Source organism: Adiantum capillus-veneris, chromosome 9 (assembly GCF_014529385.1).
Source record: "Adiantum capillus-veneris isolate H3 chromosome 9, ASM1452938v2, whole genome shotgun sequence".
NCBI classification, from domain to species: domain Eukaryota; kingdom Viridiplantae; phylum Streptophyta; class Polypodiopsida; order Polypodiales; family Pteridaceae; genus Adiantum; species Adiantum capillus-veneris.
Window position 1 is genome coordinate 53,161,646 of NC_140939.1, and position 17,351 is coordinate 53,178,996.

A 17,351-nucleotide genomic window follows, 5' to 3' on the forward strand; every position below is an offset into this window, starting at 1 on the left:
AATATATGTGTGTGTATAGAATTTATTAGAAATATGTATGGTGAAGATTCACTTTAGCATTCTAAAACAATAGAATGCAAAAAAAAAAAAAACATATATATATGTGTGTGTGTAAAATTTACTAAAACAATTATACAAGGTGAAGCTTCACTTTAGCATTATAAAACAATAGAATGCAAGAAAAGTAAAGACATGTCACGATGTGAAATGAAAGGTAAGTCTATGTCATACAGTGAAAACAATGAAAGTCTCCCTAACCCAACACAACACTAAGGGTTTCTTTTAGAAAGCCAAAAATCATATTGTATGTAATCAAATGGTGATGCAAAGATTAAAGTGAAAACAAATGGACATTACATTTAATGTGATAGTGAAACTTTTGATGGTGAGAGATTTGCACGTTTTCTCCAGCACTCCTCTATGGCCTTCTTAGGCCAACAAGCATCTCTAGATTAAAAGTCAAGTAGCAAAGTAACATATCTCAAAGTGATGGTCAAATTCCCAATTGTCATTGTATGCACAAGGATTTTACCATATTGGAAGTGATTTATGGTTTCCAACTTTACAAGTCACACATTACATTATGTATGCCAAGACCTCCTAAACAAAGAGATAGCAAAAACCTAATTGCAAAGCAAAGCCATGATCATTTAGGGGGAAGAAACGCCATTCTAGGATTCATAATAATGATTCTTCCACGGCCTACCACCACCCTCAAAAGCACAAATGTTAGAAATGGACACCTAAGGATCTCCTAAGTGTACAAGGGAACTACACGAAAAAGGAACATTAGGTTAGCAATTAGCACAAAACAGTGCACAAAGGATCCCAAAAAGGTCACATATACATTCAAAAAGCTAACGACGGTACCCAAATCAAAAGCCTTATCCTTGATAAATAACTAAGTCACTCTTTGTTTTGTAGCCCCAACTAAATGTGGGTACTTAAGACTAATTTCTTTAAATTGAGAGAGGATGAAATGAAATGAAATGAAAACGAGCAATAGTCTCACTAGGAGAATGGTTTTAGCTAGCGTTTCCCCCACTGTCATCATCAAGAAAAGGCCTTAGCTACTTCAAGATTTATTATGGTAACCATATTAAGGTAGTAATGCATGTGTGAGCACAATCAGGACCATTTGGGCATTTTATTAACCTTGTTAGGCGTATTTTCCTTGGGATTGTTTATGCATCACCATAGGGCTAGCTTGTAGCACACCTAGTACTGCTACTTCCTGTCTTGTGTGCCCTTCTCCTTCATCTTCTTCATTTGTGTGCATTCTTGCAATCCTTTTTCCAACAATTGGGGATAGAGTAGCCTACACCAACCTAAGTAGCATTTCCAACACCCTCTTAGCTAACATTCTAAAATCGACTCCTTTTTTGTGAGAGTTTTAAGGACAAGATAACCTTTTGGGAGTCTTACAGAGCAAATTTATTTTAGTGAGGCCCTTGCGGCCTCTATTTACACTACTTATAGTATGCACAATCCATTTTGTTCTTTTAATGGACGTCCGTTGCGGTGACTTGCTAACACTATTGTGTGTGGCAATACACATAACAACTATGCACATGAAACATACACAAAACTCAAAATTAAGTAGATGATGCACACAAATTGGTCAAATATGTTCCCCTGCATGAGTGAACTCCTCCCTTGTGCATGTATTTACTAAATCATTATTCAATCCACAATTTCATAACATGATCGCATAGGGTTTTCCACTTCGTTAAAACTATTACTAGCTAATGTTCAGTACAACACTTCTAGGGAGCTTTTTTATCATAAACTATGGCTATGATATGGCTGAACACACTTAGGATCATTTTGGCACTTTTTCATCTCTAGGGGTTTCTTTTCTATTGATTTGTGCCCATCTATCTAGGGTCAATCATATGTGTACATATATACAAACCACCTAAGAAAGAAGAAGTAATACAACATAAGAAATATATATACAATTACCATATTCTCAATTGTGAGTGGCACTCTTTATGTAGATGATTTGTTGATCACTGGACCAAATGAGGGACATATTGCTGAATTTAAGGCTGATTTGAATGCTACTTTCAAGATGAAAGATTTGGGGTTGTTGCATCATTATTTGGGCATACAGTTTAAGCAGTGTGATGGTGGTATTGCCTTGTGTCAGAAAAGTTACATAGAGACATTCCTATGTAATTTTGGACTTGAGGATTGCAAACCTATTGCCACTCCCATGGAAACAGGTTTGAAGTTGAGTCTACATGATGCTGGTGATCCTGCTGATGTCACTCTTTACCAAACTACTGTTGGCTGCCTCATTTATGTATGCAACATGAGGCCATATATTCAGTTTGCAGTCTCAAAGGTCAGCAGATTTATGCAGAGCCTAGGGTCTAAGCATTGACAGGCTGTCAAGAGGATTTTCCGCTACCTTAGTGGCACTTTACATCTTGGCTTGTTTTATCCCAAGGGGGGATCATTGCCGCCAGACTTACATGCTTTTTTGGACTCAGATTGGGCTGGTTGTTTTGACACGCGAGTGTCCACAAGTGGTTTTTGTTTCATGCTTGGCAGTTCATTTATATCATGGTTGAGCAAGAAGCAACCTACTGTGGCCACTTCGAGTTGTGAGGCTGAGTACAGGGCAGTCTTCACAGCTACGGTTGAGTGTGTATGGCTCAGACGCCTTATGGCTGATTTGGGTGTTGGACAGGACACTGCCAACACTATCTACACTGACATTCAGAGCGCATTGGCAATTGCGAGGAACCCAATTTTTCATGCTCGCACAAAGCACATTGAGGTGCATTACCACTATGTCAGGGAGAGGCTCTTAGCAGGAGAGATAAGCTTGGCTTATGTGCCAACACAGGACAACCTTGCAACTCTTTTCACAAAGGCATTGTCTCATGAGAAGCTTGAAGCTTTCCGCAAAGCTTTGGGCTTACTCCCCTTTGTGGACCGATCCTGCCCTCGGGGCATGGCACTTCCCTTTACTCATGTGCCAGCTCTCGTTCATCGCATCACTCCAGGGGGGATTTGTTACCATATACATGTGGTAGTGATGTATGTGCACACACTAGGACCGCCGGGGCATTTTTTCCCTCTTTAGGAGGTTTTTCCCCTCGAGCATTGTATATACTCCCGTCACTCTAGGGCTATCTATCTTTCCATTGCATACTAAGTAACACAGTCTCTATTGTGTGCCTTGAGCTTTCTTCGTCTTCTCCAAGTTGTGTGCGTTTCTCGGCAACCCTAATTCCAACATTGACTAAGATGACTATAGGCATCTAGTGATGTTCTTAGTGAACATTTGTGCCTCTAATGATGAGGAAGAGTTACATGATTACACGGATGGCACATATGGTCTCCCGGATGATGACTTCATTTTTCTTGATGATGACGAGGATAGGGGTTTAGCTTTAGGGTTCCCCCCAATCTCTACAATATCCTACTCTCTTGACTCTCTCCGGGGAGTGCAAATAATTAGGTTAGGGTTCCTTATGATGTTTGATTGTGTTCAATAAGGACTGGTGCCTCTTCTCATTCATGTGCCTCCTAGAGGTATTCTTTGTGATTTCTAGTGTATACAAGATGTTATGACTTTGAACTTCATGGAGTCTTTCTCTCGTTCACTCTCCGAATCAAGCACAATCATCAACACAAGCATGTGTTTCTTGTCCATTAGCATTGCCCCTTGTCTTTTTTGCAATCCATGTTTGTCTGCTTTAATTGTAATCGGTAACAAAATATTCCACACATTTGCCTAAATTAAACATTAGATTTTATATAATTTTCTGTCATAATCTTTTGTCTAGGTTTCAGAATCAAGCAGTCTGACTAAGCTAGTTTGACCAAGTTAGGAGTTAGAATTTTCTCTTAATACCATGGGGAATGCCTTCCTAATAATAAATGGTTACTTTAGGTTCTTAATCCAATTTAGGTAGCATTGTGTGCAATGTACTAGGGCTTTCTAATGGCTTAGTCCCTATTGACCTTTAGCTTAAGTATTATAAAAGGAGTTTACTAGTGTGATGAGCTTGGGGAGGGCAACAATGTTATATGACCCCCCAAAGTTACAAAATTAAAATGCTGAAAACGAACAAATAAAAAAGTCAAAATGCCACAATGTAAAATCTTAAGCTGGAAGAGAAATCTCAGCTTGATTTGGTACTTCACTTACATGTATTGCCTATGGTAGTAGAGCCCTAGAGGTTCCTAGTGTGGACGCTTTTCCTTGAAAAGCAAAAAACTCAAGGCATACAAAATAAGTTTACACATCAAAATTGAATCATTGTGAAAAGATTTTGGGGGGTCAAAGAAAAGGAAATAAGTCAGGTGATGATTTTATGAGAAATTTATCGTAGCTTAACTACAAGGTCTTCTAGGTATAGCCTTTAGTCAGCTTCGGACATGAAATACTTGGCTCTTGCGATTAAACAACTTAATTGATCAGAGAAAATTGATAAGCTTGCCCATGGTATTAATAGTTGACCTCTAGTGCCTTTCGATCGTTAAATTAGTGACCCTAAACTTGTTTAATTTTTGACCTTTACAATTGTTTATGCGTTTAATTATATTACAATTTAATGTTTATTGTTGACAAATTGTTTAAAATTCTTTACCAATCAATTTGTCTGTCTACAACTGCATATGCTTTTTAATTGTATATGAAAATGCAATTATTGTGCCAATTTTGTTTGATTTTGCAGTGACTGAAGAAGGCTAAGGACATTCATCTCAAATGCTCTTCCACCTCGATGAACGAGCTTCAACTCAATAGCTTCCGAAGACGGAATCTACATCAGGAAGGGGGGCATGTTAACCTCACGGACACTCTATCACCTACGATAGACACCATATTATTTATTTGGTAGAGTCAGGGACCGGGCTTGTCGGTCCAATAGGTGTGTAGGTGATCGCCGATGAGAGGCGCGCCACTTATCTTATTTTTACAGCAGTTGTGCAATGATCGACCCATGTGTGAACGGACCAAACTCTTATAAAAGGTCCATTGACCTAAAATCCTAATTCTCTGAGGTGTAAGCTAACAAGTGATCTTACTCCATCTATGACTCTTTCTCCTTCGTATATGTGTGTGTGTATGCTAGAGAGAGAGAGAGAGAGAGAGAGAGAGAGAGAGAGAGAGAGAGAGAGAGAGAGAGAGAGAGAGAGCGTATGCGTGTCTGTGATCGAGCATTGCGGCAATATCGATGGCGACAAGGCGATAGAGCGTAGCATCGGCGGCAGCTTCTTCTTCTTCGCAATACATAATCCTTTACGACGAAAGCACTGAGAGGTGAGTGACACACCATTGTTCTTTGAGCTTGCTAGGACTCTCTAGCTATGTGTTTGCAGCCTTTCGAGGCTCGCACACAGTGCACAGGCAAGTTCCCAACCTTCGACACGTACGACAAAGCGTACAATGGACGCTTAAGTGTGAATGAGTCAAACTCATATAAAAGGGCCATTGTAACCTAAATCCCCCATTCTGAAGGGTGCCAAACTAAAGAAGAGTGCTCTTGCCTTATCTCCATCTCCTTCTCCATTATGTGCTCATGAGTGTGGGTGTATGTGTGTGTGTATGAGAGAGAGAGAGAGAGAGAGAGAGAGAGAGAGAGAGAGAGTTTGTGTGTGTGAGATTGAGCATTGTGACGACGAGGCGGTTGAACGCAACGGCGGTGGCTCCCTCTTCTTCGCAACGAGGAATCTTTCACGGTGGCGAGCATAGAGCGATGAGTGACACACCCTTCCTCTTTTTGAGCTTGTGAGATCGGCGACGGCTCCCTCTTCTTCGCGACGAGGAATCCTTCACGATGACGAGCGTAGAGCGGTGAGTGACACACCCTTGAGCTTGCTAGGTTAGCTTGGTTGTGTGCTTGCAACCATCTGTGGCTTGCACACGGTGCTTGGCACGTCCCCAGCTCCGACACGTGTGGCACACATACACCTACATACGTTGTTCCTTGCCTGCTATCTTCACAGTTGCTCAATCACTTTAGCAAGCCCTTGAGAGCCCGCACAACCCTGCTTTCCACTCTTTGTAATACCGACCAGTTTTGGTTGCACCAACGGGGGTAGAATAGAGAGAGATGGATAGAGTTTCGCCAACTCTTCCAAAATTGGCAGAATTGAGTCGTGAACGTCCCGTTGATGCTAGTGCTTACGAAAGCAAATATATGCAAACGCACGTGCGAAACATACCGTAAACTATTGAGATGCATCGTGCCATTGCTTGAAAGTCGATTCTATGTGAATCGTCCAGCATCCAAGGCCAAGGTTCGATCCAGATTCCAGCTCCTTGAGCCTTGACTAATGGATATAGTGACGTCATCGTTTTCGTCATCTTCCATTATGCGTCAGTTCTCGCTGGAGAATAGTAGCTGCCTAACGGACATCGACGGCTCTTGCGGATCTCGTTTCGTATTCTGTTACATTCTCTGGCCATGGCCACGTGTTTTTCAAGCTCGCCATAGCCTCAGCTTTTCAACACCTTTCTGCTACTTTTTCAATCATTGTATCGTGGAAATTTCTGCACAGATCTCCCTTTTCTTGAATCCCTCATTTCAAGCTCGCCATCATTGTGATGCGAGATATGTACCTCGTCGTTCGCGCCACTGGCTTGAACGACAGGCCTGCCATATCCGGATCTTGCTATGTGAGAGGCTCCTACGCTTGAGCTCTGATTTACCCGAATGCCAGGTTTGGGTGCACAGGCGGGGACATGGGAGGAGGTAAAGAGGCCTTCTCCAGATCAAGCACCTGCAGGAAAACATGAAGGCAATGGAAGGCGCACATGGTCTCTATTGTCAAGCTGCGCTTCTTGCTGGCCTCAGAGCCCAAGGGAGAGAAATGCAGCAGACAATGTGAGCCCAAACATTTGTGAAGCAAAAGATGCAGCTCCAGGTATGCAAGAGATCAGTCATATGACATTTTCCTATATGGGTATGTAGAAGCTCTCCGTGGATTTTCAGAGTATCATATGACAAGATGAAGTGCATTCAGGATGTCTTTAAAAAGCGCCTTTTTTGTAAGGCAGTTATAGAGCCTAGTGGAAAAGATTGTGAAGGGTTTAGAGGCATCATAGGAGATGGCAAAGCGCACAGATTCGCGATGCTTTCAGATATATTTTTGACATTGAATCAGCAAACACCAGTAGATTGCTGATTTTAAAAATTGCTGATTTTTTTAAAAATTCTCTACTGCTCAGTCATACTGATACATTGAATTGAGAGGGCGCGTATGTCGTTTATGTGTAATGGGAGAAGGTTGAAGCTGTCAGCATAAGTATACCATGAGAGGGACGGGAGGGGGAGGGGGAGGGGGTGGCTGGGGCGCGCTCTCAACTGTAAAATGTAAGTATACCATGAGATTTCAAAAGGAGCAGGATCTAATCTGACAAAATTTTTAACTTTTTCAGAGGATTACATTTACAAAAGGGGTTTCTCATTGCCATTTGGAAAAAAGCCCAATTTTTTTGTTAAGAAAAAGGGGTTATTCTCTTACCTCATAGAATCTAAGCAAAGGGGTTTTTATAATACCCTTTGACCACCCATTGTATGGATAATTTCTTAGAGGTGAAGCCGAGGATATACACTGGACTTCAATTCAGTTTGTAAATGAATGTCTTTATGTGCCATACACACAATCGTTGTCCCAATTTGTATACAAGAAATAGAAGATTAAAGCAAGAATCTGAGTGCTCATTGTATGATCAAAAGGGATTAATTTTTGTAGTTCATTGTTTACTTGTTTTTGGAAGGGATTGAATCGAAGGAAGGCCCCCATGTCTGCACAGTACCTCCTGTGGATCAATCTATTGATGCATGTAAATTGGATGCAACTGAACACTCAAAAAACGAAGCGGGTCCCGTGGCATCGTCGCAATTGAGGAGATTTTGTTTCACTGAGCTGCAATTGGCGACACGAAACTTTCAACCTGACAGTCTCTTAGGAAAGGGAGGCTTTGGATGTGTATTTAAGGGATGGATAGATAAGCATGGAACGGCACCGGTAAAGCCTGGAACAGGACTCACGGTCGCGGTCAAAACCCTTGATCACAATGGGCTGCAAGGCCACAAAGAGTGGCTGGTAAGTTTCAACATATCCGTACTTGTTTGTAAACCCTGTGTGTGTGTGTGTGGAGAGAGAGAGAGAGAGAGAGAGAGAGAGAGAGAGAGAGGAAAATGGTATAACCTTTCTATCACCCAAGTGTGGTAGATTGGTTATGCCGTTTCTCTCTTGAATAACAAGTCTTGAGTTCAACTCTCAGAGAGAGAGAGAGAGAGAGAGAGAGAGAGAGAGAGAGAGGTTTTAAAGTCGTAGGAACAGTCCCAAGGGACCTCAACTAGTGACTGTTAAAATTCAACATATCCATTTTAAAATGTGTGTGTGTGTGTGTGTGTGTGTGTGTTCTGATCACTACTCATGTTGTGCTTGTTAGGCTGAAGTTACATTTCTTGGTCAACTTCATCATCCCAATCTTGTGAAGCTCATCGGCTTCTGTATTGAGGATGATAAGCGCCTCCTGGTCTACGAGTTTATGCAACGAGGGAGCCTTGAAAATCACCTCTTTCGAAGTATGTATTCGATTCTGGTATCGTGAGAAATTTGCCTGCATGTAGAAGTTTCTGACACTTTTGGCTGCATTACCAGTGTTCTTTAATGGGTGAACTGATATCGATGCAGAAGGGGCCTTGCCACTCCCCTGGAATACCCGCATGAAAATTGCACTCGGAGCCGCAAAGGGTGTAGAATTTCTTCACAGTGGCAAGAGGCCTGTCATCTACAGAGATTTCAAGGCTTCCAACGTTCTCTTAGACTTGGTATGCCATGCCATACCCTTTTGCCCTCCATACCCTTTTGCCCTTAAAATCTTTGCAAATAATGTCTTGGCCTACATAAGGCCTTAGTAAACCATTGAACTCTCAGGAGCAATTGTGAACCGTTGGATGCACCAGCGCCAACTGGCAAGTTAATGACGGAAAACCTTTTTTCTTTCTCTTTCTTGTAAGATAACGCCGTAGTAAAGCATTGAACTGTTAGGAGCGATTGTGAACCGTTGGATAAAGTTTGCCAATTAGTGCCACATGGCAAGTGAATGATGTCAAACTTTTTTTCTTCCTTTTTCTTGTAAGAGAGGCATTAAGTGAGCATTGTCTTTTCTATAGGTAGGCCACTGAGAGAGAGAGAGAGTCGACATTTGTGTCCCTATTTCTATATAGAGAGGCATTGAGTAGAGGGCCACACAGACTCTTTCTCATTCTCTAAGTATTCCATTGTGGATTTTCACCTTGTTTTGTTTTCTGCAGGAATATTGTGCCAAGCTCTCAGATTTCGGGCTTGCAAAAGATGGTCCGGAAGGAGATAAGACTCATGTGTCGACGCGTGTTATGGGGACGCAGGGATATGCGGCACCTGAATATGTGATGACTGGTATAACTCCTTTCAAAGTTAAAATTTTTACTAATGCTTATTTGCATGCAAGTAGTATACTCAAAGCATGTAGGAATCAGACCCTAAGGGCAGGCATTCAACTCAATGATGTCTCCTTTTTAACCATCAATTTTCGTACATGTGTTATTGCACCATATTATCGGCTACTACACGCTCGCTTTCAGTCCTTCCAAATTAACCAGAGAATTCACACACTTTAGTGGGACTGTGGGAAGAAATTTTTTGAACCATTCAAGCTCAAGTTTCTTCTTCTTTGCAGGCCATTTAAGCACAAAGAGTGATGTATACAGCTTCGGCATCGTCTTGTTAGAGATATTAACAGGCAAGAAGTCCATGGACAAAAGTAGGGCAATTGGGGAACACCATTTGGCCGAGTGGGCGCGCCCCTTCTTAATGGATAGAAAGAAGATTCTCAGAATCGTCGATCCTCGACTAGAGGGCAATTTTTCTATCAAGGGGGCAATGAAAGTAGGGCAATTGGCGTCTTGCTGCGTGAGACGGGATCAAAGGTCGAGGCCATCCATGAGCAATGTGGTTCAAACTTTGAGTCAGCTACAAGGTCTGAAAGACATGGCAAGCACAATCTATCCTTCTGAAGGGCAAGGTGATAGTTGTCCCCCGCAGACAAGGCCAGATACAGCTCCCTACCAGCCAAAGGGCTTTTAGGAAGCTGGTCCACGAAGGCCCATCCTCTGATTTCCTTCTTCATATTTTTTTCACTACAATTTACTTTGTTTCAGAGCATGGTAAGCTCTTCCAAATAGAAGAGATTGAGAAAGGAATAAAGCCACCCCTTGCTTCACAAGAGTGCCTCTTCAAAGTGAGAAGGCATGTATATATTGGCCTCTGCTTGAGGGGTAAGCTTTTGTGAATTTGACTCTGGCAAACAAAAAAATGAAGGCTTGTATGTAACTGCATTCCTATGTCATCATTTGGAGTATGAACTCCCCAATGTAATTTGGCAAACCACAATCAGGTTTAGTCTACAAATAAAACACAATTCCTAATCCCACTAATCTTGATAGTCTAGGGGTATTTGGATGATTATGAGAGAGAGAGAGAGAGAGAGAGAGAGAGAGAGCTCTGTATAAGTAATTACATTTGCGCACGCATACATACATATATATAATTCATATGCACCCCTAATCATATTGGGCTGGTTTGTCATTAACTTTTTGTACAGGATTTGTAATTTGTATTATAAGCAATGACATTGCATTGTGTGACTTAATGTTCATACAAGATTTCAATCTCATAGTGAATTGTAAATTGTAATTTGGTTCAATTTAGTTGCCACTTTTTTCGTATCCGCATGTTTGTTTTTGTAGCATACCTTTAAAGTTTAAGGGTCCTAATCTTGTAAATTATCCAAGCTTACTACAATAGTAAGATATTTTCCTCATTATTTTTTTCTCTAACATATGCATCATGACCCGTAGCACATTTGCGACGTAAGATTTAGTCCTAACCATTGTAAATAAAACTAAATTTGTGAGCTTTTTAAAGTACAAAAAAATGACGAAATCAAGGCAAAGCATTGACATCATGATAAAGGCGTTTGCTTGGATATGTTTATGATTCCAAAAAATACTCCTTTGGCGAACTATGAATGGACCCACAAAGAAGAGCTATATTCTAAATCCACCGTGTATTTTGTAATGCCTTTTTGTTATAGATTACTTTACAAGGTTACACATCTAGCCTTTTTGAGGCCTCAAGTGCATGCAATGTAAAGAGAAAGAGAAGGAGAGTGCTTGAACTCTTACAAGCGCACATGCTCAGAACCAAGAGAGCACACAATGGAGATGGAAGTTGAAAGCTTCTTCTTCTTCTTCTTCTTCTCTGCTCAATATAATAAGAAAAGCTACAAAACATAAATGGGAAAATACAACATAATGAAATAGTCATGTACAACAATCAATGTGAATCTACTTGTGAGTGAGCCAGCAAGATTCAAGTCCATCATTATTGGTAGATAGACCATGTCATTGAAGTCTAGTTATAGTATCACTAGAGATAAGTCTCATGTCCGCTACAACAAGCAAGTGATAAATATGGGCAAGATGTTCTTCACATGAATCGTGTGTGTGTTTCATACCTTAACCAAAAGTATACAAGTATCAAATACGTAGAGAGTAAGCAATGAAAGAAAGTGAAAGGGACCAGTATGAAAAACTCCATAGAAGCCCTCAAGCTCTCTTAGTACTTATATCCAAAAGGTGAGTTCACTTTTTATACATTGCTTAAGCATTCTCCGAGCACCTAATGCCTTGGCTATTTTTATTTACAATTTAATCACTTGGGCACATGATTTGGCAATTGCAATACAAGTTGAAACTCTTCATGAGATAAATTTGTTATGTTTTGTTTGTTGTCAAAAACATTATCTATTTTTTGTCAAAGCCGTGCTTTTGGTTGTCAATTATCAGTCTTTGTCATGTCAACTTTGTACGGGTTACAGACACTACTACATAAAAAGTGGTAAGACCTCCCATATGTTTGGTCAAGTTCTTGTTGATTCCATTTTGATGGTTTTCTAAGAGAAGTACACACACACCCATATCAAGGGGGGCTTCTACTCAAATGTTTCAAGTGGTTTGTTGAAATCTGTCATGGTCTGTTCTCATCCCCTTGTCAGTGATTTGTAAACCACTTCTCATGAGGTTATTGGGTAAACCTGAACCAAGGTTTGGACATAAACCAAAAACCCCTTGTGTTGGTAGCTTGAAAGTAGCACCGGGTTATGGGAAAACATAAAACCCTTTGTTGTGAGAAAACCTAAACTCACGGACGAGTATACCAAAAACTTGAAGTGTCATGAGAGTGGTAAGTTTAGTGTAGCTTGAGGAGGGGTTGTTGGTTCAAGCCCTTTTGTCATCGGTTGTCTAAACTTGTGGAAACTGCTCCTATGGTGGACACGCGCATACCACCCCTTTGAAGCATGCAAAGTCCAAGTTAAGATTAGCCCTTTATATATATATATATGTAAAGGCTTGTTAACAGTACGAATATAGCATGTTCTAATTGTCTTGATATCCTCTCTCTCTCTCTCTCTCTCTCTCTCTCTCTCTCTCTCTCTCTTCATGGCTCCTCAGTGGCACCCACCATAGCTCCTCGCCCCAACAATGTATTTATGCCCCAATCAGCACTCTTTGTTGGTTTATGCATTGTTTTTGTCTCAGTTTCTCTTGAGAATTTGATCTCCGTATAGAGGAGACTCTGCCGGATTTTTTTCCCGCAACTCCTCTAGTTTGCCTATAGCACTCTTTTGCATTGACATTGCAGTTATTTTGCTGAGTTTCTAGTTGAGAATTTCATCTTTCTGCAAAGAAAACTATGTCAAGATTTTTGCAAAAATTTTGCCATCAATTCATAATCTGAATCTCTTGCATTTGCTCTTGTCGGACATGGCTGCAACTTTTAAGAAAAAAGAGTATTATATCAAGAAGTTCAATAACAAAAACTTCACAATGTGGAAGTAGAATATGCTTGATGTTTTGATCAATAAGCTCTTTGCAATTCCATTGAAAGAGCGTAAAGAGGATGTTTACACTGATGATCAATGGGAGGAGCTTGAAGTTTGTGTTATGGTGACCATTTGTCTACACCTTGGTGAGTCCATTTTCTTTACAATTATGGACAAGAGAAATTCAAAGAGATTATGGGAGTCATTACGCTCAACATGGGATTGTAAGAGTGCATTGAACAAAGTGTTCTAATGAAGAAGCTTATGCGCCTTAACATGAAAGAAGGTAGCAGTATCAGTTACACTTGAACGAGTTTAACAGTGTGTTTACTCAATTGACATCAAAGGGGCTTAATTTCGATGATAAAATGAAAGCCATTTTCTTGCTATGTTCTTTGCCTACATCATGGGATACTTTTAACGCTATCATAAGTAACTCTGCCCCTAAGGGCAAGCTTGTTTTAGTGATGTTACTAGTGCTTTTTTCACAAAAGAGATTCAACATTAGTCTCTTGACACTAGTGGGCATGGTGATGTATATGTGGCAAGTGGAAGTAGCCAAGAAGACAATCAAAAGATGCTTCACATATGGCTTGCCCAAACTATTAATAAATACAAGAGCAAACCGTGTACAAAGTGGCAAGCAAAAATGGCAAGCGAGAAAGTTGTTGGAGAGGGGGAATGGGGAACACGTCCAGCACATACAAAAACGCCTCTCTAAAATCGAGGGCATTCACAACACCCCTATCCTCTTAAAAGACACCTTCGAACGACACACAATCGCATAGCAAACGCACGCGTGTGCTCAACTCGATGCACACACGCTTATGCGGACAACAACTCACCACACACCCACAAATGCCGTCAATTGTCATCGATTTCTACACACAAACACCTCTCTCTCTCTCTCTCTCTCTCTCTCTCTCTCTCTCTCTCTCTCTCTCTCTACATACACAACGTAGGGGGCGACACCACTGCCATCACACGCTCGGAATCACTTGTAACAAAGCAACAAAAGGCTTCCTCCCCAACCACCCTTCACCTTTTGCATTCACAACAGTGAGGAGAGCTTAAGCCTTCGGTTCCCACGCCGTAGGTGCTCTGTGTGCTCGGGTTTTCCAAACACTCATCTCGTCAAGCTACACACCTACAAGGTCCAATCCTGGAGATTTTTTTTGCATTCTGACCACTTCACACCCTTGAAGGGTAAGTTGCAAAAGTGTGAAGAAAGCCCAGTTCGCCCCTACCACGATTGTCTGCCAACTTGACGAGGGCGTACCTCGGTGTCCATGACTCTAATCGACGAGCCGTAAATTTTGGTCAACTCCCCACATTGCATGCAACTTTTGAGAACCTTGGCAAGCTTTAGAAAACCTTTGTCAGCACACCTATTGACGCGGTCCGTTTTCCACACAACTGGCCCCCTTGAAAACTTTGTCGACCCATAACTTGCCCATCCAAGATCCTATTGACAATCCGAAGAGACCGGCACACACTGCAATTCAAGCTCTTCACATCTATCCCCTTACATTTGTCCTAGCCAAGCATGTGTACCTTTTAACCATCTGTACTTGCCCCGTCTAGCAAGAATTTGCAAAGCATCCCACATTCAAACTGCAATATCTTTTCCCAACTAGCTTGTATTGAGGAGCCATTTGGACCGGCTTGGAAAGCATCCCAGACACTACACCTGGACACATATCCTGGGTACCTTGGACACCTAGAACCACTAATCTATTAAGCTTCGTACAAGGCCCCTTTAAAACCACCACAGGCATACATTTCCCCATATCCCTCGCTGCCCTGGACCTTTTTACATGCCTTAGCACGATGGCTTGTAGCTACGAGCATACATACATATGCATGTGCCCATTTCTATTATCGACAAGCTTTGGCTGCACCATCAATGCCCACCCTCTTGTTGAACATTTATGTTCAACCACACATAGGCTTATTGAGCCAAAAAAACTGCAACACCAAACAAACACATTGTGCACACCAAACCAATGCCAGATGTACAAAACCTGATGCCTGCCACCCACCACCTTTGCTCAAGCGGGCTGCCCAACCAACTGCTTTACAACATGGCTTCCACCTGGGTCGAACACCTGTACCTATATTAGGCTCACATAGTGCTTCATCCAAGCACACAAGCATTCTAGTATGTAAAAGGCTCAAGGCCATCTTTGATCACTCCATGCATTTCCTGCATCCCACTGGCTTTAAACCAAGCACCGCAGTGCTTACCATCCTACACCAAAGGCATACCTAACAAAACTCCACACGTACCTGACCCTCCCTCCCAACCATGTAACGTGAAGGTCTTCTCCAAGGACCCCTGCAACTAGCGGATAGCCCATTGCATCGTTGCATTCATAAGCATACTCATCAACACTGACTCATTTAAATACCTCCCTTGATGGATTTGTTGCACCCATAGCATGCCCTTTCTCTTCATGTACCACCAAAAGCATTTGTTCCTTGGCCAAAGGCTCACCTATTTGCACTAGCTCCCCCTCACTTTGCATATTGTAGCATACTTAATACCATCCAAGAAAATAGAACCCCACGGCTCCACCAACACCTCTTGTCAACGCATTTCTTCAACATGTTCTTCTTCCATAGCCATAGCAGCTCTCTCCTTTTTGAAAAACCTTCGTACATGTTGTACAACCAAAGCACATTCCATAGCTACCTTGATGTGTGTCATCGACATGGTGCCATACAACACCCTCACCTGCATGTCTTCACCTGTAGACCTGGACTCCTCCACTTCATCTCCATCAAGCATGATGGCTTGCACTTCACCCTGGTCCTTGCACACATTTATTGCATCTTTGCTCACATGCAAGAGATCAAACTCTTCATACCTTGACTGAGATGACTTGGTCTCCCAACTCGTATCTGCATCCATAGAGCTACTATCATTTGGATCAATCTCGTCCTCTTTCTCAAGCTTGGGAATCTCCTTCAACTTCATTGCTTCAACCTCATCTATAAACCGCGCCCTTTGATCTTTGGCACACTCCAAAGGAGTCTGATCCACCGTACCTTGATTTGACATCACATCCTTTGCTCAACTTGGAACCATCAACAATTCTTGACATGGAAATCACCCCATCTCTTTGCGGCCACAAAACTCTCGGTTTTTCTTGCACCGGTACATTCCTTTGCATCAGCTTTGGCTTGACTGCAACCGCATCAATCTGCTTTAGCACCATATCTTCTGGCAAACCCTGTCTCGCCTGTTGCTTCTTCAATATCTTCTTGGTCCGCCCTTTTGCTATAGCCACCGCTTCTTCTTATGACATTGGGCCATCTATTTCCACTTTTCTTGCACTTCTTCATGTAAACAATCCAAAAACTTGCTCATTTTAAGAAAACCAACATTCTCCAGCAATTATCTTGACCAGATTTTCCTAAAGGGCTTCTAACTCCCACTTGAATGCTTGAAAATCCCCTTCCAAGCTCTATTTTAGTATGTACAGCTTTTGCTTCACCTCATCTAGCTGTGCATCTGCTACAAATTTGATTCAAAAAGCCACTTCCAAGGCTACACAATCTGTCTTCTCTTCTTCAGGTAGACCATCGAACCATATCATTGCTTTCCCACGAACCAGGAGTGGGAATACCTGCACTGCAAGTTCTTTCCTTGATACACTGCTCTCCAACAGAAACAACCCGTAATCTTGAAGCCAGGTTTTTGCATCTTCAACCCCTGTGAAAATGGGAAAATCAGACCACGCCATCTCTAACAAAACCTCCTCTTTAAAGGCTGCACCTTTGGCATGACCAAATCCACCGCTTCCACTTCAAACAACAGCATCAATGCTCCTTAGTGGGGGCACCAGAAGATGGAGAGGGGGAATGGGAAACATGCCCAGCATATACAAAATTCCCTCTCTATAACCTAGGGCATTCACAACACCTCTATCCTCTCAAAAGACACCTTTGAACGACACACAATCGCATAGCAAACGCACACTTGCACTCAACTCAACGCACACACCCACAAATGTCGTTAATTGTCGTCGATGTTTTCACACCTCTCTCTCTCTCTCTCTCTCTCTCTCTCTCTCTCTCTCTCTCTCCACAATGTCGGGGGGCCACCACTGCCATCACACACCCAGAATCACTTTCAACAAAGCAGAGAAGAAAAGGGGGAAGGGGATTTGATGCAACACAAGACACATTTCAATGAGGGGCTTCCATTCAGCAACAGAAAAAACGCGTACAACCTTGCTCACTACACATAGCTGCTTCTCAGCATAGGACAAAGCACATGCTCAATAGCCTCTCCATGTGGCTTCCTCACACACGGGCACACACCTTTGTGGTGGCGATAAAGGGCTTTCTCCTTGGGCCCTCGTTCCTAAGGGAAAAAACTCCTCTTTAGCACACTTCCTTTCCGACGGAGCCAAAAGAAGAACCCAAAAGAAAACCC

The 17,351-nt window shown here is 42.0% G+C and overlaps 1 protein-coding gene across 2 annotated transcripts; it reads left to right on the top strand.

The window, feature by feature from the left end:
• The first annotated feature begins 6,372 nt into the window (after window positions 1-6,372).
• Window positions 6,373-10,451, top strand: LOC147450482 (putative serine/threonine-protein kinase PBL11). Of its 2 annotated transcripts, none has more exons than XM_086519706.1 (6): window positions 6,373-6,891; window positions 7,748-8,076; window positions 8,429-8,564; window positions 8,674-8,810; window positions 9,297-9,420; window positions 9,701-10,451. In XM_086519706.1, the coding sequence occupies exons 1-6, from the start codon at window positions 6,681-6,683 to the stop codon at window positions 10,105-10,107; spliced, it is 1,344 nt and encodes a 447-aa protein (XP_086375832.1). In that variant the 5' UTR covers window positions 6,373-6,680; the 3' UTR covers window positions 10,108-10,451. The 2 variants fall into 2 exon arrangements, with proteins under 2 accessions (XP_086375832.1, XP_086375833.1); XM_086519707.1 differs by having other exon boundaries at window positions 6,374-6,891; window positions 8,677-8,810.
• Window positions 10,452-17,351: the final 6,900 nt, after the last annotated feature.

Coding starts and splice junctions, on each gene's coding strand:
- LOC147450482 (XM_086519706.1), top strand. CDS start 6,681: ATGCCAGGTTTGGGTGCACAGGCGGGGACATGGGAGGAGGTAAAGAGG. Junction 6,892..7,747: donor AGCAAAAGATGCAGCTCCAG/GTATGCAAGAGA, acceptor TGTTTTTGGAAG/GGATTGAATCGAAGGAAGGC. Junction 8,565..8,673: donor TGAAAATCACCTCTTTCGAA/GTATGTATTCGA, acceptor ATATCGATGCAG/AAGGGGCCTTGCCACTCCCC.